Genomic DNA, 27,168 nt, shown 5'->3' with positions numbered 1-27,168 from the left:
GGTGCTGCCGGTAATCTGACGCAGTAATCTGTAGGCTCACTGTTCTAATATATATATAAAGCTTAACGAGTCATCCTAGAGAACCTAGGTAAACTGTAGGTTATTGTCTTTATTGTGATAGGTACCAGTATTAATTCTGTATTACAAGGTTACTGAATGAGCAGATAAGGGTTAATTAAAAATTAACCAGTTAGGAATAGAGTTGTAATTCCTTTATTAATTAAGTTCCCCTGGAAGCGTTTCTCAATTATCACACGTGTGGGTGTTGTGTCACGGTGAAGTGATTACAATATTGTGTAAACTAGACACCTAGAGATTAACTAATTAAGTTATCAGTTCTGGGTTGTTATTATTTGTTGTTGTTAATTAACTACTGCGGCAGTACATTTGTCAGCGTAGTATTAATACAGATTCCAAAGTGTATTGTGTTTTTGTTGTGTTTTCTAGTGAACTAAACGTGCTATATTACATATACTTTATATAAGATCTTATCTCTGATCATACCTAGACGAGCCACGCGGGTATAACTGCCCGTTACAGAGAGATCTAATAGATAGACAGTTAGGAGAGATATTTGGATAATCATGTTTCATTTAGTTACGGGTATTGTAGGATCCTCGTGACACATACATTTCAAGAATTTGTATACGCTGCCCAAACTAAATAATTGTCGTGCTGTTTATTTTCAGCATTAAATTGAAGGTGATGTCTTTCCTTATAAAAGTGATTCTGCAATAGAAATAAATAGTTTCGAATATACATCAGTGTCAGAACTCACTTAGAAAATGCGATATTAACAAATATAAAATGTGTAACGTACATTTCACATTTACTTGAGACAACATCGTTTGGCCCTGGGATACTAATTCAGTTCCCTCATTTAATCACAATTTCATAAAAAGTCAACAGAATATTAACAAACTTTGCGATAATAACAAATATTTGAACACAGTAGTGTTTTTCCGTTGGTAGTATACATTTGTTATAAAATATATTCAAGCGAGACAGTAACGAACATTTCCAATTTGAAATGTTATGTCGCCGAACCATAAATAATAACTGAGATTCCAGTCCACATATTATGTTACAAAGGTAAATACATGGGTATGTTTCGGACTAGAAACTCACTTGGTTTCCCAGAGTAATTGACGACAGTATTTTATGGTGCCGCACGTAAAATACTGAAATGCACATCTTTATTGAGAATCAGTGTGTAGTTTTACTGTGTACCGTATGTTTCGACGGGGCGTTTCCGTGTACGTTGCCCCTGAGCCACCCTGTATTTGTTATATATCGGTGGAATGTGCACTAGTAAACACCTGTTTATCATATCATAATCATTCTATTTTTAGTTTCAGATGTGTGCCTATGTTGATTTTTTAGTTCTGTGTTTTATTTCCGAGCCACACCATATACTATCTTATATCACTAATACCCCTTTCCCACTTATGCGGTTTAGACCGTGGTTTGACGCGGTTTGAAAACCGCAGGGAACCTCGAAGACACCGCGCGATGATTCGCATGTTTCCGCAAGCTTCCGCAGGTTCCGTGACTGTCCGCGGGCACCGCCGAAAAAATTAAATGCTGCGGAAAGCTCTAAAACGTAAGAAATCCGCGCGAACCGTGAATGCACCGTACTGACCGCAAGCAAACCGTTAACCTTCCGCGAGACAACCGCAGCCTTCCGCCACAATTAACATTTACGGTCGCTACGGTTTCTTTGCGGAAGCTATACGGTTCCCTTGAATGCATTGGCGGTTTGCATGCGGTTTCTTGACGGTAACTACGGTTGTTACGTTATCCATACGGCTAATACGTTTAATTACGTTCTTCTCACGATCTGTAGCGGTTCTGGAGAAATATATAAAGCAGCCCATGCCAAAGCACCTCATTCCACGAAAAGCGACTGTCTTGAGAAAACCTATTACAAGACTGTACTGTCCATCATCTGATAACCATGCCACCCAAGGGACGAGGAAAGGGCAAACAGAAAAGACATAGGTCTGTCACTCCTCCTGTTGCACCTTCTCCACAACATGATCCTGCTACGGTAGAATCCGATGAAGAACAACAAACACATGAGACAGTTGAGATAGAAGTACAAACAAAAGACGAAGCTGCAACAACCCCAGCAATGAAAAAAACGAGAGCTGTTCCATTGACCTTGCAGCCAGAACAAGAACAAGAATTGGCTGACTGGTATAAAGAAAATGAATTCTTATACAACTTCAGGATGGCTGATTATAAAAACAAGGAGAAGAGGCAGAGAATAATGAAAGAAAAACCTCAACAGTTCGGAATATTTGCAGAACAGTTGACCACCTGGTTGAAATCGATGCGAGACAGAGCAGGGAAAATCACCAAGAAGCAGCGCTCTGGCTCTGGAGCGCAGCCCCTCACTGACCGTGACAAGTGGGTCCTAGACAACTTCGGTTACATCCAGAATTACATGAGGAGAGTTGCAGAGGCAAGAGAAAGAAAGGGGGTCAACTGTCGGAGAAATTGCCCAGTGCTGCTCCATCTGATGTATCTCAAGATCATGGTTCCACAGAAGAGGAGGATGGAGATTCAGATCCTGAGTCCGCTAGTGAAGTGTCCAAGGCGTCCAAATCCTCAAAGGTTTCTTCTTCCAAGCGTTCCTCAAAGATGTCCTCCACAACAACACCTTCAGCAGAAGAAGTTCTGAGTAAAGTAAGTACATTTTGTGACAATGATCATTCCTCTTCTTTGCTTTGCTTGCAATTTCATCATTATGGTTCATTTCAGATTTGTATGATTCTTTAGTAATGTACTTTGCCTCCATAATTATGACACTAGCTTTCCAAGCTGTCACAGTCAGGAAGGATTCTCTTTGTACTTAGGTTAAAGCTATTTTTCTCTTTTTCACGGTAGCCGTGGGGTCAAAGTTGCTTGATTATTTATCTTACGCCTCTCACCTCCTAGGCGTGAGTTCGAATCCCGCTCAGGGCAGGTTAATACTTGTCAAGGGATTTTTACACATACGAGTGTGGGAAAGTTGCCAGTTACTTGCCGCGGGTCGGTGGATTACTCCGAGTACTCTGGTTTCCTCGACCACTAAAACTGGCATGTCCGTAAATGACCTATATTGTGTTGATCGGACTATAAGCCCTTTCCCTCCGTCCTCATGCAAAACTTACATTTTAATTGGAATGATGACAGAAATGTGAAGTTACCTCAGAAAGTTCTTGAAACTTGACTGGTCTTCTGCTCCCAATTCAACCATGAGTTGCTCATACTGTCCAAACCTGACCCTTCTCAGCAACCTCTATTTGACCCATACTCTTCTCTGTCTTTTCATTCTCCTTCTTTCTCTTGCAGCAACAATTTCAGCTTCTTTTTGCCTCCTCATTATTATAATGACCATAGCAGCTTCTGCAGTCAGAACCAGGAGCTCCATAGCACATTGTTGCAGTAATTTAGCTCTATTGTCTGGTAGAAAAAGCGTGTCTTCTTCAGACAGCATGTTATCTTCTTGAAATCAGCAGATGAAATGGCAGACAGCAGCATTGAATGGACTTTTTATACCAAAACTTCTGCGGTTCTGCGCGGTTGCCCACTCCCAGTCTCTCGCTGTTTTACGCAGTTCCAGAACCGTCTACACACCGTGAGGAATCCGTGGTGTACATATTCATCGTAGTGCTTCCGTGATTATCCGCAAAGCGACCGCGAATATCCGTGCATGTCCGCGAGCCCACCGCTTATATTCGTGAAGACAAGGCACACATCCGTAAAACCACCGCGTATATCCGTGAGGACACCGTGTACATCCGTGAGAACACCGTGCATATCCGTGTAAATAACGTGATCACCGTCTGTCATCTCCGGCGATCCGCTGAAAGACGACCTTCTACGACCCTACGCGAGCCGAAACGCATCGAACCGCAGGAACCGCTACACCGCCGTGATCAACCCGTGAGCACACCGCCTAGGTAATGAAATTTGCGCGTTGGTCATAAAAAACTGGCGGAAAACCGTACACTCCAGAACCGCGCGCACCGTACGAAAGGGATTTAAGCCATCCTAGATCCACCACAGTATCAATCATAGGACATACTCTTAAATTCTTAAATGTATCGTAGATTTTAAAGAATGTCACATAATTGAGAAAAATATTGAATGTTGAATGTTGTTCTGTCAGAGCAATATTGAATACTGAATATTGAATGTTGAACGTTGAATATCGGTGAATAAATATGACACCTATTTTTTATTAGTTTTTTTTAAAAACATATCTGTTCCAAGCCTGTATCCCCACCGGCACATGTTCTACGATTGCGCATGATACAGCAAACAAGAAACCACGACGAGCACGAGCTAAACTAGAGCTCAACAGGGTGTGGTGGAGGGGGGGGGGGAGGGTACCAGAGGAAGGGCGGCAGTGCAAAATATAGTGGTATGGCTCGAGGTTGCCCCTCTTCTTTCAAATTCAATTGAGAAAGAAATTTTCACAGATACAACAAATGTTACCCTCAAAAGTGCCTCTTTGAAAAGTGTTACGGCCAAGCGCCGTCCCTGCAGTGGCATAGGGAGGGGGCCCACGGGAACAAGCCCCCACCCCCATCAAACGCTTTTTTTTTTTAAACTTAATTTTATAAAATCATACATACACATGTATATACATAGTGTGGGTTGTCTCCCCCCCCCCCCCCCCCCCCCCCCCAATCCCAATATAAAATCCTGCCTACGCCAGTGGAGGGTACCAAGCCTAGAACAATAAAAAATATGTGGCTTGTATTTTATAATTAAATACAAACTTTCTGTGCGTGCGTGTGTGTGTATATATATATATATATATATATATATATATATATATATATATATATATATATATATATATACACACATACACAAAGTTTGTATATATATCTATATATCTATATATCTATATCTATATATATATATATATATATATATATATATATATATATATATATATATACACACACACATACACACGTATACAGTTTGTGTGTGTGTGTGTGTGTATATATATATATATGTGCGTGCGTGTGTGTGTGTGTGTGTATATATATATATATATATATATATATATATATATATATATATATATATATATATATATATATACACACACACATATACAAAGTTTGTATACACACACACACACACACACACACACACACACACACTGCGGACTCGTCCAAACCGGCATCTATCTAAACCGGCATTATGTGTAAACCGGCACAGTTTTAAAGTCCCGTTCAGCTACCGTTAAAAAAAACCCTCTGTCGACACCGGGTGCCTTCTATTCTGGACTTCAGATGCAAATTCAAGAACAAAAGAACGGTTCATGTAGTAATTAGCTCTGTCTACACCGGCACGCGATCTTGCCCCTACTGTCTACACCGGCATACGATCATACCTCTACTGTCTGCCAGTGGTCACCTGGCCTCAGACCACAATTAATTTCGCTATATGTTTCTTTATAGCCTTAGTGGCTATAATTTTTTTTATTAATATCAGCAGGTCAGTGGATTTTTGTATGTATCTTTGCCTGCCTGGGGGACACATACCCTGAAAAGGACAACTCCTGTTGTCCAGCTCTTTCTCCCAGCATATTGGTTTAAACAAACACACCCTCTAAACCAGGCTGGAGTACACCCATTTTACACAAACAGCACTACTTTTGCATGGGCCGGAATTACCACAAACAAGTCTTCAATGTCAACAAGTTACACGTGTTTACAAACTACATGCTCTCCCCTGTCACTTCAGTCAAATAGTTCCCACTTCATAGCTGTCTGCCATGAAATAATCACAGTCAAAAAGCAGACTACTTGCGCGGTCAAATTTCCGGATTTGGGAAGATAACTGTAATCTGAGGCCACCTTTTAAACAATGGCGGCAGTTCCCCAGTAATTAGGACTCCACAGAAAGTGTTATGAAATAATCGCGCCTCTGTGAAAGCTTAATAAACAATGAACAACACCTGTAGTATTGGGTGTAGGTAGCAAGATAAATCGTATTATTATTTGTATGTGTTCATACCTGCATTGCATTATATCGATCTGTATTTTATGTGATATTAATCCGTAAAATAATGTTATTTATTCTGCTTGTTGTTTTAAATGCGTTCTGATCTGAACACATATTTTTATTACAGTCAAATGTTAATATCCCACTTTTCAAAAGTCGGGACTGAACTTGTGTCCTACTTCTCACAGGTAGGTAGGTAACTAGGTTAACGTGCTTATATACCACTTCCTCACCAATCGAGGTACCATGAGAGTAGATGTACATATGTGATAAGACCAAAATGTCCAAACTAGCGTCCGTTAAGAATCAGCTGTTTTTCAAACAAATTATTCTCTGCTATCGGCATGTTGACCTACTAACAGAACTCCGGATGCTACGTCACAGGTCTGATATGGGTCAAATCGACTGAGCAGTGGAGTTTTCCCCCAAGCGTTTTACAATAAAGTTCTGTTCTGCGCAATCGTAGAACATGTACCGGTGGGGATACAGGCTTGGAACAGATATGTTTAATAATAATAATGATGATAATAATAATAATAATAATAAAAATAATAATAATAATAATAATAATAATAATAATAATAATAAATAGGTGTCATATTTATCGACCACCTTAAATTATTGTCGTAAACCCCAGGGATGAAGTGGTCACTGCAGATCCTATCCAATCGTGATGGTCCTTTCCATTACGCACGGGTTCTGTTTAAGAACCACTTCCAGACAAACACTGTGATTGTCGGTTTGTTTAAAGTTCGGAAAAACTGCTGTTTTGATACATCCAAACTAAACAATGGTTCACCATATTTTAAATTTGAAAACTACCCCCAAAAGAATATTCTATCCATACAATTCAATTCAATAGAATAAAATTTTCGCTTTTTTAAAACACACGTGTTCCACCTTCCCAGTATAATGTCTGAAAGGCTGCGAATCACGCTTTCGTGTAAAGGCCACCGCAGACCTTTGCAACTTTGTCGCATGCAATTGAAATTGCATGATTGCAAGCAACATTTTTCTCGTTGCACTGATCCGCACACACATGCGACAACCAGCAATTTTAGTCTAGCAGTGATCACGTGACAGTCAAAATGGCGGGGGTTTTCCCCCATATTTGTTTCGACGGTGGTCAACGAGACACGTTCTACAACATATTTGTTATGACGAAGAAGACTGAATATACGTAAAGTAGCACTGAATTCGTCCCAAACGTTTTTTTGGTCCTTTAGGATATAACCACACAATTTGTATAGAAAACATACCTACACATACTTGGTATTCCAAGCGCAGATTCAATTCCTGCAAGACATATCTACCTTTCAGCATTGTTGCTATATTCAGGGGATACTGTGTCAAAAAGACATGGCATTGTCTGCCACATCACAACTAATTCATCCTCTTTTTCTGTAGATCACATGCTGCTGGAGGCTGCCATTTTGAGTCATGTTATCACTATCTATCCGTTCATTGGCAGTTTAAATTATTGCGTCAGCGTTTTGTTGCATTGAAGGCGCACACGTTTGCGACAGCGTGCAATTAGATGCAATTACATGCAATAAAATCAAACATGTTTGATCGGAGCAATTTCAGTTGTATGCAACAAAAATACGACATACGATTTTTGTTGCATGCATAAAAAATTGCACCTTGTTGCATAGGTCTGCGGTGGCCTTTATGCCGGTTAGCGCGTCACGGGATCACGTGACTTAGGTCTTTGAGTCGACAGGCGTTTGGGCAAGCGATGGGAAAAACGCGACTTTTTATTGCGAATATATTAAAAACGGCTAAATTTAAAAAATATATATTTTGTTAATACTTTATAAATATTGTAAAATGTATTCGTAGATACCATACAATAGTGAATTACGTTTTTGATAAAGGTGGACCTTTAAGGCCTCTCCCTAGGGGACGAGTTGATTTTAAGGCGAGTTGACCTGCTCCCTTTTATTTTGACAGGAAGTCATAAATAAAAGAAAAACCGTTAATAATTATTTTCTTTACTTGTACTAGCAAGATTTATCGTTACGACAGTACCAATATCCATTGTCGGTTCCACACAATGCCATTTTATAGTACGCATTTTAGGTGGCAACAATATGTAGTCACGTGATGATATGTTCAAAATGGCGGAAGGGGAGTTGTTTTGAGGTTTTTCATATTTTCTATTTCAGTATTTTGCTCATTGTAATTTCAGTAACTTTATCACAACAACGAATATGCATTTTTCTATTCCTGATACACAAGAAACAAAGGATGCCAATGGCTCTATCTTCACAGTAAGTATATATTTTGGACAATGTGTTCCTACTTGCACTGACTTACACGTTTTTATCGTTTTACATGTACGCTTCCGGGTTTTGGTTAACGCACAGTTAAATAAGTAAATCAGTTATGCTATTGTACCATCGCTATAATTTATTCATAAATTTGCTGGTGTTACACATTTTAGGTTCATATGGGTGTTTACTTTGTTAGTTTTTACACCTTACTCTTCTTTGGACTAACCTAATCCTGAGCTCCTAAAGCCCTGTGTCCAATCAAAACGTCCTTGGGTCACAACATCCTCACCAAAATAACACTAGTAAAATAACTATTTTGTGTTTAATAAGATTAAATTACAAATTCATATGAACTATGTAAAATAATTGTTACGATGTGTGTAAATTACTAAATTAAATATTAGTGGTGTTCCGATGTTCGATTACAATTGAAGATTGATCGGTTGGGGCTCTAGCGATGTGAAATTCATAATCGATTGTTTCGGAAAATGTTAACCGCAGTAAATATTTCCTTACTCATTGTCACAATTTACATTCATCAAATCCAGTATTTGTGGGCTATTGTTGTGTACGTTTCTTGATTTCTAACCTTTTGAGACTATGCCACTATCATGTGTGACTATGTACTGGTAAATCTGTGTGTTCACTGACATTTATTTATTTTCACATTTGCCATAAAGAAGAAAACAAATATTGAGATTTTAAAAAAGTATTATTATTATAATTTTTTTTCAAAATATCTGTTATATTCAAAAATTATTATTATTCATTCACAAATGGGACCAAGAAAATATAAATTATTAGGCCTATCTAAGTATGAAACAAAAATTGTCTTGATTAAAGAGCGGTGTGCAACCACTAAATCAAAACATGTTGAGCTAAATAAAATCGAAAAAAATATAAGTTGTCCATGAAAGATTCGTCTACTAAAATAAGTTATGAACTACCTCATACTAATTGTGAGTACCCAATCCCAACCATATGTGCAAATATCATAGCTTTTAAGTGAAGATTTACCTACACGTGAAAACAAACCCAAATTCCAACATATTTTTTGTCTGAAGTAGTTATTTTTACTTTAAGCAATCTCCTATGTTTTCCCTTGCAAAGTATCACTATAGAATGCTTACATTTAGATTTCCGGTTGCTTATGATTGTGGACCTATAGACGGGTTTATTGGCCAGTGATGTCAAAGTATTGTGCGTGGCCATGTTTAGAATCACGTGATCGGTTCACCATTAAGGGAGTGAAACTATCTAGCACAATAATATCATGTGAAGGCATTGCATCTGGGTGCATTTTCAGTATTTATTACCTTTTTATTACATTTTGTGAAAGTAAAACCAGTATGTCGAATAATACAACCTCATTTAAAGATTGTAGATTCATATCAAAGTTGGTGGAAGTGTATTAATCATTAAAAACGCGAATAAAGAAGCATAACGAATAATTTAAACTTATGCAAGCAGATATAATTTCCCGGGACACTTGTATAGCCTAATATATTCAACTTTAAAACAATATTTTAACCTCAGCGGAGGAGGGTATCAGATGACACACACACACACACACACACACACACACACACACACACACACCGCCAACCTAAGCTCCTGTTTTGTTTGTACTTGTCTTGGGCACCACCAGTAATCAAAGAGGTTCGTTTTGCAATTAACTAGTACATGTATATAGAAAATTTTATGACTAATCAGAGGCACATTATCAGGGAAATTTAGTGTTTATATTGTGGATGATTAATTTAATTAAAAATTTTTTCCTAACAAACAAAAGATAATAATTTTTAAAGATATATATTATAATTATTTATAATAATAATAAATTCATTAATTAATCCTTTAAAAAAAAAAAGTACACCACATCTTCTACAAACGTACACAATTGAAATACTTTTCTATATTTTAGGATGCATTCAGTATAGTTTCACTTAATAACCATAAACACTATTTACACTTGCATGTGTTTAATTTAATCACTATGCTTTTGTATTGGGATGTATAGCTACTATAGGTGCTTTATTATTTATGTTTTTAATCATTCACAGATTTCCACTGACATTGATATGAATACACAATCTTTAAATGAGGTTGAATTATCCAACAGACTGGTTTTGCTTTTGCAAAACGTTCCAAAAAAGTCATAGAGACTGAAATTACACCCAGCTGCTTAATGGCGGCCATACGGTTACGCCATCTATCGACAACGTCATAAACTGCTGGGCGACAATTGGAAAAACACGTCTATATTGGAGAAATTAATCAATTATGCTATTTGAACCCTACATTTATGTTTTTGCTGTATTGTTCCCCATGTCAGTATAATGTCAGAAAATACTAATTAATACTTCAATTTTAACATAGTGGCACATTAACAATGATTTAATAAAATGAAGAGTTCAGGCGCAAAACACGGTATAAACCATTTTATTTTCTTTTTTTTAGTTAAAGCCATTATTGTATGTCTGTAAGGGCTAATCATAGGCCCACTGATTTGCCGCAAAATGCAATTGATCCATATGAAATTGTATTGGATAAATCCCATTTTTTAAATATTAAAACGCGATATAACCCAATTAAAAAATTCGCTTTTACTGAAAATGAAAAAAAATTATATATCGTGTTTTGCGCCTAAACTCTTCATATCATGTTTTTAATGAAGCATACAACTTTTGTTTAAATTTTATTATCAGAAGTAGTATTTTATATCAAAATGTACTGAGTGTACAATTCTGAATTTTTCAAACTGACCACGGAAATGGGCGAAACGTTGTACCGATAAATGTTCACTTTGCCTATTTTTATCAAACTTCTCCCCTACTTTTTCAATTCTATGTTAATATCTATGTAATACTGTACCAATTTGTCTGGTGACTGTCTGTCTGGCATCTATCCATCAATGTTTGCTTTGAAGTATACCTTCTAATAGAGTTCAGATTGTATTGTTTTGAAACTTGAAATGGTCCCTTGGGGCACTCTCCATAAATTAATAGATAGATTTTTTTTTTTTTTTTTTTTTTTTTTCAAATCTGCCTTAAAGTTGACACAGGTATGGATATTCTAAGATGATCTTTTCAAATTAATGAATTATAAATTAATGTATCTGCTACTGACAATATGAAAAATTAAATAGCGGAGCTCATTACGCTAGTAGGCCTTTTGTTTACATCTGTAGCTGTATATCCTTTAGTATCAAGAGGAGATAAAGAATTTTTTTATTACATGTATTTCTAACATTATGATATCATATTTGATGCTTTATAGCATAGTCATGTTATTTTCAAATGTTGCCACATACATTTTATGATGTAAATAATTTTTATATGCCCATCTATAATGGGTCGTATTATGATATGGCTTTGTCCGTCCGTCCATCTGTTAACTTTTTATTGTCCGGACCATATCTTGCATACAGACCATCAAACCTCACATATAGGAACAACATGGGATGGCAATGTGTCGCGTACTATTACTAGGTCACTCTGACCTACTTTTCATGGTCTACTGCACATAACAGTAAATCCTTGTCCGGATCATATCTTGCATACAGATGCATACAGGACCATCGAACCTCACATGTAGGAACAAATTGGCATGGTGGTGTGTCGCGATCTATTACTAGGTCACTATGACATACGTTTTCACGGTCTACTGCAAATAACAGTAAATCCTTGTTAAGACCATATCTTGCATACAGATGCATACAGGACCATCAAACCTCACATGTAGGAACAACCTGGGATGGCGGTTGGTCCAAAACAAACTGTTCATCCATCCCATTGCAAAAATTTCACATAATTATGTACTATTGTGTGTACTATTAGGTCACTGTGACCTAATTTTCATGGTCTACTGCACATAACAGGAAATCATTATCCAGATCATATCTTGCATACTGCATACAGATGCATACAGTACCATCAAACATCAGATATAAGAACAACTTGGGATGGTGGTTGGTCTAAAACAAACTGTTCATCCATCCCATTACAAAAATTTCACATAATTATAATTGAATCATACCCATAGCATATTCATTAATATCTGTGGTTTTCCATCAAACTCCTGATGGGTGTATCATATCCCTCACCGGTACTCATTAGCCTTATTATACCTTTTGCATTTTTTGTCTCGTCTTTACGAAGTAAAAAGCTATACATTTGTATACTAAAAGTAGTGTCGGAAATACAAATAGAATAAAAATGATTTTTGTCGATTACTTCTTTCATATTGAACTAACAGGTAAATATTTTATGAATATCTATTTAATGATACTCTACCTAATTTAACATTTACTTGTTTAGGCTCTCATTGATGTACAAGGTAGTGTTTACTCTTGAAATTAAAAGAAATATGTCAGTAAACAGGTGATTTGTGCACTTTATTGGAACAGACTATAACACATTTTGATCTACATGTGTCATTTTCATTTACCCTTAAACAAACTTTTAATTTAAAATTGCAAGTTAACTGAGTATTTTGTATTGCAGCATAAATTATTAATTATTATCAGCATATTTAGTGAATATAAATTCAATATAAGTACGTTAGAAATTTACACAATCTTGCAACCACTTAAAGGTGCTATATCATAGTTATATGTGAGCATCTGTTTGTGATAAAAATTCTCCAATAAAAAAAAAATTCTACTAGTAGATAAAATTATTTTGTTAGAATCATTTATGGGCATATATACTTGAATGTATAGTTTTTAAATTTTAAAGCAAAATTTAATTTTTTTTTTTTATTTGCAATAGCTGTCATTATGCAACTTGGAGATAGCTCCTTTAATACATAGCACATTTAATACCGGTATAATAGATCACACACTCAGAATGGTTCATGACAGTTTTGCTCAAAAGTTACTTAGAAATGTCTACAAATATTTTGTTTTGGAAAGGGATAGGGATAAACCGTCATCAGAGATGATCCCTCTCATATTGCAACAGTAATGAAATTGACAATTTTTTTTATATATTGTTCCAATAAAGTGTACAAATCACCTGTTTACTGACATCTTTCTTTTAATTTCAAGAGTAAACACCACCTTGTACATCAATGATAACCCAAACAAGTAAATGCCAAATTAGGTAGAGTATCATTAAATAGATATTTACAAAATATTTACTTGTCAGTTTAATATGAAAAACATAATCGCCGAAAATCAGGTTTATTCTATTTCCGACACTGCTATAGGTAATACTTCTTTGGTGGTGGTGGTGTTGACTTTGCATTTAGGTTTTGCATTACAGTTTCTCATTTAGATCAGTTTCTCACAGACTATAAGCTTCCCGCATTCATTTTGAATCTTACCTTTTACTTTATTATTATAATTATTTTTGGTCCATTAGGAAAATATTTTAAAAGTATAATCTCTCCCACAGTTCAATTTAATATCATAATATTTCAAAACTATTCCAGGTAATTAAGACTCTACATGTACTTGAAGATAATATTTTGTTAATGTTATATTTTAATTTTCAGTCATACAACATCTATGTGAATGGAGTTTTTCATTGCTCAGTTCGCTACCGGCAGCTGCATCAGTTTCATGAAGAAGTGAGTTACTTTTCCTTAGTTTGAATACTTAATCTCAAACTAAAAACAAGCTATAAAAAACATAATGTGATTCACATGATAAGCTACATACATGTATAGACACTATAAATAGGGAACACCACAGGTTATATTGCCAGTAATTATGTAATTATGTACCAGCATCAGTGAGTACCGGTAAGTTAGAGGCACCACATGGCCAACACCTGGAAACTCGGCAAACAATGCCCAGACAATAATTATTTCTTACACACCCATGTAAAAGATAATGCACTGTAGATAAATATCATCTCCAGCATATGTTGGAGATAATTTTTGAGACTTGTGGACTGGTTGCCATACCATCCAATAAAAATAAGGATGTCCGAAATAGATTGTTCTGTGACATGTGAGTTAACCAGAAATTGATTACAGTATCTGCTGCACGAGTGCCGTATAAATATGTTTTAGTGTCTTGTTTTGAAAATGTATCTGACTCGTGTATTATTCGCTAAGTCACAGCAGGCTAATTACATGATCTCCATGACTGCTGAGACAGATCTATACCAACACAATATTATAACCACTTGACCAACTAGACACACAATTGATGTTATACCTCTTGGCCACCGAGACACACACATGCTACCACAATATTATACCACTTGACCACTGATACAGGTGCTACCACAATATTATACCACTTGACCACTGATACAGATTCTAACACAGTAATATAACCACTTGACCACTGAGACAGGTGCTAACACAATATTATAACCACTTGACCACTGAGACAGGTGCTAATACAATATTATAACCACTTGACTACTGAGACAGGTGCTAACACAATATTATAACCACTTGACCACTGAGACAGGTGCTAACACAATATTATAACCACTTGACCACTGAGACAGGTGCTAATACAATATTATAACCACTTGACTACTGAGACAGGTGCTAACACAATATTATAACCACTTGACCACTGAGACAGGTGCTAATACAATATTATAACCACTTGACCACTGAGACAGGTGCTAATACAATGTTATAACCACTTGACCACTGAGACAGGTGCTAATACAATGTTATAACCACTTGACTACTGAGATAGGTGCTAATACAATATTATAACCACTTGACCACTGAGACAGGTGCTAATACAATATTATAACCACTTGACCACTGAGACAGGTGCTAATACAATATTATAACCACTTGATCACTGAGACAGGTGCTAACACAATATTATAACCACTTGACCACTGAGACAGGTGCTAATACAATATTATAACCACTTGACCACTGAGACAGGTACTAACACAATATTATAACCACTTGACTACTGAGATAGGTGCTAATACAATATTATAACCACTTGACTACTGAGATAGGTGCTAATACAATATTATAACCACTTGACTACTGAGATAGGTGCTAATACAATGTTATAACCACTTGACCACATAGCATTAATGCACAGGTATAAATGATTATGTAATTGTTGTTTCAGCTGAAGAAAGAATTTGGTGCATCTGCCTTACCAGCATTCCCTCCAAAGAAAATTCTGCCTCTGTCCCCGAGCCAGGTGGAAGAGAGGCGGACCCTACTTGAGAGATACATCCAACTTGGTATGGTGAAAAGTGTTGCTCAGCTAGCTATATACTGTATTTACCTCTGTAGTTTGTGCACTTTTTTCTTCACAATACACAATATACTTGAGGGTGGCATTATACATAATAATAATAATATAAAAAATTGAAAAATTTCCTATGATAAAATTCTTGATAATGTTCATTATGATAAAAGATCAAAGCCCTTATGAAAATCGCTGTTATATTATTACAAATTTCACACTGTTATACTATCAACTCTATTCTGATTGGATGATGTTACTAAACAACTTAATATTATCGTTCGATAAACCTTGAAAAATTACATCATTACATCAGTTTGTAATACAGGTCATGAAAAAGACAGAAACTGAAATGTAGAATAAAATCGCTACGCTACATGATTTTGTACCATTTGTGACTGTTTTACTTCGATAAATTCATAAAAAATGACAAACAATTCTGATATGTTACCAGTGATTGCTACAATAAATATTAAATAAATGTCTTGCGTACCCGTTGGTGAGAACATCATTAGTTATTTTTGATAACACATACTTGTTTACACATGTATGTGTGTTAACAATTTCAAGACATACAACTGGCTGCTCCTAGGTGATGACCAGGTTACCAAATGCCATACATCTAATGAAAAAACAGCATGGTCAAAATCGATTACACGGTGAAGTATAGTTAACCTGACAATCATTTGTCTGTGATGCATAAGTTAGCTACAAGTGAAAGGGCTGTAAATAACTTTGAGTCGAAAAATATGTTAAATTTTGCTTAAAACCTGGTTTTTGATGATATGAAAGAAATAGAATAATAGATTTGTTGTTTAAAAACATATGAAACTCACTTTCGCTCGTTAGATACATTTTATAACAACTTGTTGTAAGATAAATGGTATCTAACGGCCACTCATGTATTATTCTCTATACATAAAAGCATCCATACCTCCCAATAAATATACTGGTAGCACAGAAATGGACTGCGCATGTTTCTGATTTCCTAGACACGCTGAATACAGTGAATAGATATTAAATCTGTTTGTACATATTAAACAGATATTAAATCCATGTGTTTATATTGAACAGGTATTAAATTCATGTGTACATACTGAACAGGTATTAAATTCATGTGTACATATATAACAGACCTATATTAAATTCATGTTTAACTACTGAACAGGTATTAAATTCATGTGTACCCACCGAACAGATATTAAAATAATGTGTACATATAGAATAGACCTATATTAAATTAATTTTTACATACTGAACAGATATTAAATGCATGTGTTTATACTGAACATGTATTAAATGCATGTGTTTATACTGAACATGTATTAAATTCATGTGTACATACTGAAAAGGTATTAAATTCATGTGAACATACTGAACAGGTATTAAATCATGTGAACATACTGAACGACTTAAATTTAAGTGTACATACTGACATGACAATAAATTCATGTGAATATACTGAAGAGGTACATGTATTAAATTCATGTGAACATAATTGATAGGTATTGAATCCATGTTTACATACTGAACAGGTACTGAATTCATGTGTATGTACTCAACAGACCTGTTTTATTCTGTTAAATAAATGGAATGCTATAACTATAGGGCAAGTCTGTATTGTATTCAATGAATGCTAGAATACAGTGAAACCCCTCCAAACCGGACATCCATGCCACCAAGAATTTTGTCCAGTTTTTAGTATATATATTTAATTTAATGTTTTCAGTATATTTAATTTAACGTTTTCAGGTATATTAATCTTTGCTTATATACGTTTAAAACGTTTAATGATGTTAAGGTTATTATCGAGTGACAGTTCAATATGGGAAAGTTAAGCTTGGTGTTCCATATTTAAAATCAATATGACAATGAAATGCTGCTGATGTCTTTTCAACACAACAAAGCCGTCACTACTTTTGCCTACTCTTTATTTTGCTAAATAAACATTTTTAAAACAAATCAAATTCAAACAATAAGAAGACAATGAATTAAATTGATAGTTGTTTTGTCAATCCTTGAAGCAAACTATAAACATGTTAGTTAAAAATATGAAAGATGTCACTTGATTTTTAATTGCTTAAGTGCTATTTGCCAACCGTACCAGGGGTGCAGAAATAGAAAATATTTCACTTGCCCACCAGACCAGAACCAACTAAAATTTACTAGCCAGCCAGAATTGTTACTTAGTCCACCAGATTAGAGAACAATATATTAGTGTTTAATAACACTATCTTAACTTCAAATGATAGATATATATTTGACAAAAACATTATTAATTTAAGGACACTTGGTAGGCCAAGTGATCAACATCACATGACAAATGAAATTAAGCCCCAAACTTTGATTGACAAAACAATACATTTTGAAATATTCTGGTATTTCACATTTCTGTCATATAGATTTACTTAAGTATTTAACAGAACGATCTAATTAAAAAACACTGGTAACATACAACATAAACAAGCTATTTTTAAGAAGTATTGACCCTTGACCAGTCATTTTGGAAAGCTGTGCTTACGCAGTTCGTAACTCCGAAGTGGTCTATTATCAATGTGATACACATATTTTTGTGTATTTCGTCATAATTCTGAACCATTTGTTTGATTGGTTTGGAATTCTGGCATAGCTAATGTGCAGTTGCGGATTTGATGCAAAAGAAAAATAATAATAAAAAAACCCACTGTCAGTCAGAAAAAGACTAGTAGTTGCATTTTTTAACTCGTCTGTCAGAATTGTTACTTGCATTTGGCAAGCGGGCGAGTACTTTCTGTACCCCTGCATACCCAGTTATATGTAACAGTGACTACACATCTATTGGCTAACCTGAGCATGTTCGCAGCAAGGTATCTGGCTGAAGATGATGAAGTGACAGTAAACAAAACAATTAGTGGCACCATAATGATTGACAATGGTCTGATCGCCCTGTTTTCAGAGGTACAAATTGCACTAAATAAAGAGTTTGGGAATTAATTAGTCATCCAGTGTTCAGTTTAGAGAAATTTCTGGTTTGAAAACTGAGGTAAATTTTTGTGTTAAAAGATACGTAAATCACGGGACCGTGGAAAACATCCGGTTTTGAGAGAATTCCTGTTTAGAGAGGGTCTGGTCTTGAGGGTTTCACTGCAGAAGAGCTAGCCATGTCATGCGATAGTTTGGGTTTAAATTTTGGTTAATGCAGTTTGTTTTTAGTGATCCTTACAACTGGTTGACATGTGAATTACGTCTAATTTCAGCCAGCCAAGATGTCCAGATTTCAAACAGTGACCAGTTTAATGGCTTCCTGTCCATGGCACAGCAGGTTGGTCATGTCTAAAACATCATTGTGTTTTGTACATACATGTATCGTGACAGTCCTGAATTTCCCAGTAGGCAGACCATGCATATGTTAAGCTACCAACAAAGAGAGGCCAAAAAATCATTTGGTAATACAGTGGACTCTGTCTAAACCGGACTCACTTCGTACCGTTGAAATAGTCCGGTTTATACAGAGGACCGGTTTAGCCAGAGTTCATCCAGAGTTATGGTTCTTGAAAGATCGGCGACTCGCGATCAGCAGTGACATTTACACCGCAAGCCAGACTTTCAATCGATCATTTCAAAGACAATAAAAATATTTTTAAATTGCAAAACCTCTTAACACATAAAACAAAAAACGTAAAATGAATAAATAATTTATTGATTTAATACACATCAAATAGCACAAGGACATGGTAGTTTTAACAAGTGTCACATTGATTGAATGGACTGTATCGAATGAATAAACATTTTATTTATTTAAATAGCAAGTGTCACTGTTATTAGTTGAATGAATGTACACGTAGTTTATCGAGTTTCACCTGAGAAATAGTCTGTCACTGCTGTCTGTTTGTTCCTGATGTTTCTTTCAAGGGCAAACTCTTCTGTCATGACTTCCAAGTTTAAAACTGGTTGTAAAAGTCTATTTTCTTTAGTTGCTGCAAAGTTTTTAACTTGTTTTATCATTTTTAGCACTTCGGCATAATTTAGTTCAGGCATTGTGTCCAACTCTGTGTTGTTGTCATCGTCTGAGCTGTCGTCTGCTGGTTTTTCCTCACCTTTGTCGGTAGATTTGTGCACCGCCACTAGTTGAGTTTCCCAGTCACTCGCATCCGGGTCCTCTGTGGGAATATCGTGATCGAAATTAACAAACTCAGCCACTGGAACTTCACTTGAGATGGTGGCTAGCAATGTAGCGAGAGGAATGTCATCATTTTCATCATCAGATTCCTGCTTGGCGATTGTTGTTTGTTGGGTTTCCTTCCATGCTGCGTTAATCCAGTTTACTGCATCCAGAACTGTGATTGCCTTGCAGAGCTCGGTCACGCTTGCACAGTCTTCCATCCGCGAAATGAGTGATCGCATCAGATACTTTCGGTATCGTGCTTTGAAAGCTTTGATAATACCCTGGTCTAATGGCTGCAGCATTGAAGTGGTGTTAGCAGGGAGAAATTTCACCGTTACGTTGCTCACACTTAGATCTTGACCGTGGGATGGTGCGTTGTCAATAAACAACAGGATTTTTCTTCGCTATCGCTGCATCTGTCTGTTAAGTTGTTGTAGCCAATCGTTGAACAGTTGAGATGTCATCCAAGCTTTCTGATTGGCTGTCCAAGTGACAGGTAGTGTGTCCTTATTTATGTTCTTAAAACAATGAGGATTCTGTGCTTTGCCAATCACCAAAGGTTTTAACTTTTCTCCCATTGAACTGCAGCACAATAAAACAGTTAATTGTTCTTTCAAAATTTTACCTCCTTTTGCCGCCTGGCTTTTGTAACAAAGGGTCTTGTCAGGTAACGCTCGAAAAAACAATCCGGTCTCGTCACAGTTGAAGATATCCTTGGAGTCGAAATCTCCTATTATCGTCGGTAGGCGTTCTTTGTAATCGTCGACAACGTCATGATTGACACCTGCGCTTTCTCCGCTAACTTTGAATTGTTTGATATTAAAACGAGTTTTCCAAGACGTTAGCCAACCATCTGATGCTTTAAAGTCTGCTATGCCAAGCTGCTCGGCAAACTGAAGAGCCTTTTCTTTTAAAATTGGGCCGGAAATTGGTAGAGTTTTAGATCTTGCCTGATTAAACCATTGGTGCAACAGTCCATTTAGATTTTCAAACTTTCCATTTGTTATTCGTTTTCTCTCCCTAGAAATGTTTGCATCGTACAATTGCAGGTAGTGTTGTTTATGCTTTATGATGTCTGATACTGTCTGTTTTCCGATTTTAAATTTTAGTGCTAAATCTTTCTGTTTTGACTGAGGATTTGAATCAAATTCTTGTATTAATTTGACTTTAGTTTCTAACGAAAGTTCGATACGCTGCCGTTTTTTGGGACGTTCCGCCATTATAAATGAAATGAGAACACAAAACATACGAGCGACTCTCACGTATTTATACATGTGTTAGTTTGACAAGTACAACTCACAGAATTCGTAAGAGTAAAATTAGTTGTGTATCAACACACACACTAATTTTAATCCGACTGATCTAACGGCCGACCGTAATTAGAGTAATATTCACACTACTGGGATTACGTTTTGTATTTCATCTTGCGACGGCGTCCCGATTCCTTGATAATTGGCGATCATTGTTCCACTGATTAAGAGGCCCGTCGTTTCGGGAAATCCGAAACCGATGTAGACAGAGGTAATTAATACATGAATGGTTCTTTCGTTCTTGATTTTTGGTCCGGAGTCCGGAATACACAGAATCCGGATTAGGCAGATATTTATACCTAAGAGTTTAACGGTAGCTGGGCGGGACTTTAGAAATGGACCGGTTTACACAGAGATCCGGATTACACAGAATCCGGTTTAGACAGAGTCAACTGTAATTGTTTTTAATATTTGGGGAATTATTTATTCTTGACGTTCATGTAAGTTTTGTTTCATTTTGACAGATAAAATTTATTTCACTGTTTGGTATTGTTTTTATTAGTACATATACATGGTGCACCATAATATTTTCAGAAGATCTGTGTCTGTATATATTTACAGAGAACTTCTGTTGTGTTCTTGTCATTGTATATATTTGTTGTATTAAAACAACTATTTAACATGTTAGAATTGTGCAGCGATCTCTTGAACATGCATAGTCACTGTGTAGGACCCACATCGGATAGTGGTACTGTGTCGTAGCTATAGTCGTCTTACATATTTTGGCACCATGATTGAACTGTAATGGTAATAAAATTGTTTTAACATATAACTGATAGTTAAAACTGGTAATAATTCAAAGCAATTAAAGACCTATATTTAAGATGTTTAGAAAACAAATACGCCAACTGTTAATTCTGAGATAAAATGTAAACGCTGTTCAAAATTGTAAACATAACTGGTATAATAGCAATTCACTATTTTTAATGAAAGAAATGCGTTAATGTGTTGTGCAATGGTAAAGTTATATGAACTAATATGAACTTGATTAATGGTAACATTAAGTCATTAATAAAAGACAAAATAATTATTTTCTTTACTAGCAAGATTTGTTTTTATGACAGTACCAATATCATTGTTGGTCCCACACAGTGACAGCACATAGGTCGTGACTCTAAAGTTTTGTTGAGCTGACAGATGACTAATTTTATGTTTTCGCAGGAGACTCAGAAACAGGAACCTGAGAATGTTTCCCTGGCTGCCTATCTGATGAATGGCCACAAGATCACAGTGAACATCGTGTCAACAAACCAAACAGAGGAAATACTAGAGGTATGTGTAAACAGTGCTACAAGGTAGTTAAGCTACAGTAGTCCAAGCCACACCTGGTGGTGGAGGGGGGCAGGTCAAGGCTCTTGATCCCCCTCCTCCCATAAAATATAACAAAATACTGGGTCTTTTAGATGAAATTATTATTAAGGTATATTTGTTTCTACATATACATGTAGCTGGAGAGACCATTTAATACTCTGCCCTGATTTTTATTTCGCCCGCCTCAGTTAGTTGTGGGCTAGGTACAGGGCTGAGAGCACTCCACATGGGACCGACACAAATGTTTTGTTTTAGGATGGCATACATACATGTATGTCATGGAGAGGTCTGCCTTAGAAAAGTATTTTCATTCTGCAGTTGTAGCCATTATTTTTCAGTTTCAATTTTAAATCTCTCCCCCACCCCCCAATAAATAGATTGTTTAAATTATCAAAGGTAAGGTAAGCAAAGACAATGGGCAGTTCTATCTGATTGGGAGTTTTAACATGCATGTATATGCTTAAAGTCGTGTCCAACTAGCATATATTTTTTAACCACTGTTCCTTTTAAAGTTCGACCAAATTGTTAACAACTATGGTACATTACTATGCTACCTTTAATTATTGTTACATTTCCCCCAAATTTTGTCCAGACACAAGTGAAAAAACCATTACAGTGACACAGACGATATCACCAATATTGACTCTTTTTTTTTGTTTCTTTTAAAAAAAAAAAATATTTATTGTCCCAGATATTTATATATTGATAATGTCAGGGTTGGGGCCCTGAAATCATTATCTAACAATAGATACATAAATATAAAGTGCATTCAATAAAATTACTAGTTAATTGAAACAGTCAAATTTGGAGCACAAAATTAATGACAGACTAAATATATAATAAAAAAGAAATTAAACAGATAGACAGAGAGAAAAGAAGAAAAGAAAAATCCATATTTCCAAATATAGAAAACAAACGTTATTGGCTTTGATGTTACAAACCCCCCCCCCCCCCCCCACACAAAAAAACCACCACCAATAGCATGTGTCTTATATTGGAGTTATTTTTAACTATTAAGGCTAAGTTTAATTTTCTAGACATATTTGCCAAGGTGCCCAGTTTTCATCAAACTCTTTATGTGAACAGTTTTTATAGAGTATGTATTTCTCTATTTGTAATTTATTTGTAATTACTGACTTTAGGGCAATCATAAAACAAGTGTTGCAATGTTTCTGGTTGCTGATTACAAAAGTTACAAGTACTGGAAGCAATATACTTTATTTTATATAAAAACGAATTTGTTGGTATAATCCTATGTAAAAGTTGGTACTGAAACCATAATAGAGTTGGGTCTTTCAAAATCATAAATGGCAGACTATAATACTTTGCCCATTTTGAAGTAGGAAAACAGCATCCTTCACGAGAATATTTCAATTGTGATGTAGGAACTACAATAGCATTATTCAGTACTTTATATATTTCTCTACTTCCCGATTTGTTTTTCGCAAGAAGCTTTATTTTCAAAGGAAATACTGGATGTTTAGGCACTTCGTATGTTTGTTTATTTAAATTTGTTTTGTTTCGTATAAATAGTTTGATTGCACACATTAAAGACGCATAAGACGCATATTCTAAAAAAAATTGATCGTATATTATATTTTGCATTAAAAGTGTTATAATCCATAAACTGCCCTTGACTATCTAGTAAATCATATAAAAATATAACGCCTTTTTGAATGAAATTCTTATATAATATAGGTTTTCTGTCTATTAGTATATTACTATTATTCCAAATGTTCAAACTTAGAATTTCTTCTTCGTTTTGAAATGTTAATTTTTGTTGAAATAAGATCCAACTATTTAATACATCCTTCCAAAACATATTTTTAATTTTCTTTATCCTAAGCTGAATTAAAAAATCACCTTGTTAAACCTGTTATAGACTGAAAAATATTTGCCAATTTAGAATTTGACCCAGTCTTTTTATCCAAGTCAGTTTTAATGCTGTAGAGAAATGTATAATATCTATCATTTTAAGCCCACCTTTTTCATAATCTTGCACTAGTATTGTTCTTTTCATCCGGTCAGGTTTGTTTTGCCATACAAAATTAAAAAGTAATTTATTTATTTGTTTTAATATTCTTTCCGGTGAATTTGGTAAAGAAATAAGTAAATGCGTTATTTTGGGTATTACAAGCGATTTTACCACAATAATTCTACCCAAAACGGTTAATTTTCTTGTTGACCACTGTTTCATAGATTTCTTCATTTTCAATATTTTATATTTATAATTTTCATCAATTATTTGTTGCATATTTAGAGAAAAGTTTATTCCTAATAAACTAAAAGATTCAGCTCCCCATTCTAGCTTCCATTTTGATGGATGAAAGACCTCTTTTGAGAATTTCTTACTTCCTATCCATGTAATTTTCGATTTCAAGTAATTTATTTTCAAACCAGAAACATCTGCATACATGTTTAATGCACTTAAAGTACTGTCCAGGGACTGGGATGATCCGTCTAAAATAAAGGTGGTATCATCTGCATACTGAGATAGAAAGTATTCTTCCCCATCAATATGTATTCCTTTAATATCCTTTGAATTTCTGATTAATATTGCTAGAATTTCAGCACATATGATAAAAATATAGGGGGATAGTGGATCGCCTTGCCTACAACCCCTTTCTAACTTAAAACTTTCTGATAGAAACCCATTTTGTAATATTCACGACACAGAATTTTTATAAAGAGTATTTATCCACTTTTTTATTGTTCAATAAAATCCCAGGAGACCGAGTCGAAGGCTTTTTCAAAATCTACCAAAACCAACATACATGTTTCTGTATAGTCCATTATGTCAAATATTAATCGTATATTTTCACCAATATACCTGCCTTTGATAAAACCAGTTTGATCTTTAGCAATAATTGTATCAAGTACTGTTTTTATTCTGTTGGCTATGCATCCTGAAGCTATTTTGTATATACAGTTCAATAAAGTAATAGGACGCCAATTTTTTAAAAACTGCTTTGTTTATTTAATTTCGGTATACAAGTAATAATTCCTAATTTTTTAGTGTTGGACATTTCATTTATATTATAACTATAATTAAGAGAATTTTAAAAATTCAGCCGTAAAACCATCTGAACCAGGGCTTTTATCGTTTTTCATATTTTTAAGACATTCTAGTGCTTCACTATATTTTATTTCTCCTTCTAAGCCTTCTGCTACTGCATCTGATAGTTTATTTGCATTAATATTATTAATATTTTTGATGTTTATCGCCAGTAGATGGATTTCGTTTAGAGTATAAGTTTTCATAGAATTGTTTAGTTTCCTCTAAGATTTTTGTTTGTTCTGTTATTTCGTTACCGTTACCTAATTCTATTTTGGAAATAAATTTGCTATAGTAGTTCCTCGATTCTAAATTACAAAAGTATTTAGTAGGCTTCTCGCCTTCTTCTATCCATTTTGCTCTAGATCTAATGAATTTCCCTTTTAACTTCTTCCTTCGAATTTCTTTTAGTTCATTTCTTTTTGCTTCTAGTAAGTCAGAATTTGTATTATTTTCATCTTCTTCTAACACCTGTATTTCTTCACTAAGTTTTAATTCTAACATATTTTCCGATTTTTTCTTAAATGTTGTATACGAAATTGTGTTTCCCCTTATTTCCATTAATAATACTTCTAAAAATAATTGATCGTTAATTGTGAATTGTATACTTGCATTCAAAATTGATTCAATGTTTTCTGCGTTATATACTGGAATGGCATATTGACATTTAATCTTTTTAATAGTCTCTTTGACATAATCAACATATATTTGTAGTGAGTTATTGAATTTCCATAGTCCTTTACCTTTTTCAAAATGACTTACGTTTAAATGTAAGTCTACACCTGAATGGTCAGACCTGTAGCGACTTTCAAACGAGACTTTATTTACGAGTGGTATCACATTTTCAGATAATAGGAAAAAGTCTAATCTAGTTTGTTTGACTGGATTTTTTTTTATTCAAGTATATTTCTTTAAATTCGGATTAAGTTCATGAAATGGATCGACAAGGCTATATTTTTCAAAATTTTCTAGAATTTCGGTTTTTGCCTTCGGGTTATTTATGTATATGTAATTTTTGGTATCCAAGTTTTGATTAAGGACTAAATTAAAATCACCACAAATAACAAATTTTTCGTTTTCAAAATCCTCAATAAAGTCAAATATATTCTCATAAAATTGTGGTTTATCATCATTCGGCCCATATAAATTAACAAGTGTTATTCTTTCCCTTTCTATTGTTATATCGAGTATAATATAGTTACCATAAATATCAGTTTTAGTTTTATGCAGTTTGTACTCAGTTATTATTTAGCAGTAGGGTTACGCCGCGTGAGTTCCGCGAAAAGGAACTAAAGACACATTTGTATCCCCACTGTGCTGGGATGTAAGGTTCTAATTCACTTATAAAGTGAGTGTCTTGTAAACAGCATACATTCATATTCTTTTGCTTCAAATAATTCAGAACATCCTTTCTTTTTTCTGGATCACCCAATCCCTGACAGTTAACTGTTATAATTTTTAGAGAAGCCATATTTCAATGAATATCTACCATATCTTAACCATATACACCAATATAAGACAAATGAGAAATGCAGTTTGGAAATATAGACGGAATAGAGTAAGATATCACTAGGAAAGGGAAAAAGAACCAATAAAATATCCAGTTTCTCTCAACGCCTCGGTGGAAGTACGAAACAGCTCATAAAACATATATTCAGCTAAGAAACTTATGGGATTGCATTACAATGTAATATAATATTATTTATATAGCTCCAATCTAAATATCATGGAAATGCATCCACCCCCCACCCACCCCCCCAAAAAAAAAACCCCACCCCAAAAAACCCAAACCCCCACCAAAAAACCCCACCAAAAAACCCAAAATATAAAACCCACACAAACACACAACAACGACAACAACA

General features: G+C 35.0%; 1 protein-coding gene across 4 annotated transcripts in view; it reads left to right on the top strand.

Annotated features, from left to right (window-relative positions):
* Positions 1–8,139: 8,139 nt before the first annotated feature.
* The window catches only part of LOC121377466 (sorting nexin-17-like), a 68,501-nt gene continuing 49,472 nt past the window's right edge, over positions 8,140–27,168 (top strand). For all 4 annotated transcript variants that reach the window (XM_041505467.1, XM_041505466.1, XM_041505465.1 and 1 more), the window contains exons 1-5: positions 8,140–8,291; positions 13,794–13,868; positions 15,364–15,481; positions 18,723–18,787; positions 22,102–22,212. In XM_041505467.1, coding sequence (XP_041361401.1) covers positions 8,232–8,291; positions 13,794–13,868; positions 15,364–15,481; positions 18,723–18,787; positions 22,102–22,212 — 429 coding nt within the window. In that variant the 5' untranslated portion in view covers positions 8,140–8,231. The remainder of the gene's footprint in view (positions 8,292–13,793; positions 13,869–15,363; positions 15,482–18,722; positions 18,788–22,101; positions 22,213–27,168) is intronic.

This window comes from Gigantopelta aegis, chromosome 7, assembly GCF_016097555.1.
Source record: "Gigantopelta aegis isolate Gae_Host chromosome 7, Gae_host_genome, whole genome shotgun sequence".
NCBI classification, from domain to species: domain Eukaryota; kingdom Metazoa; phylum Mollusca; class Gastropoda; order Neomphalida; family Peltospiridae; genus Gigantopelta; species Gigantopelta aegis.
This window is presented reverse-complemented; position numbering and strand designations above follow the sequence as displayed.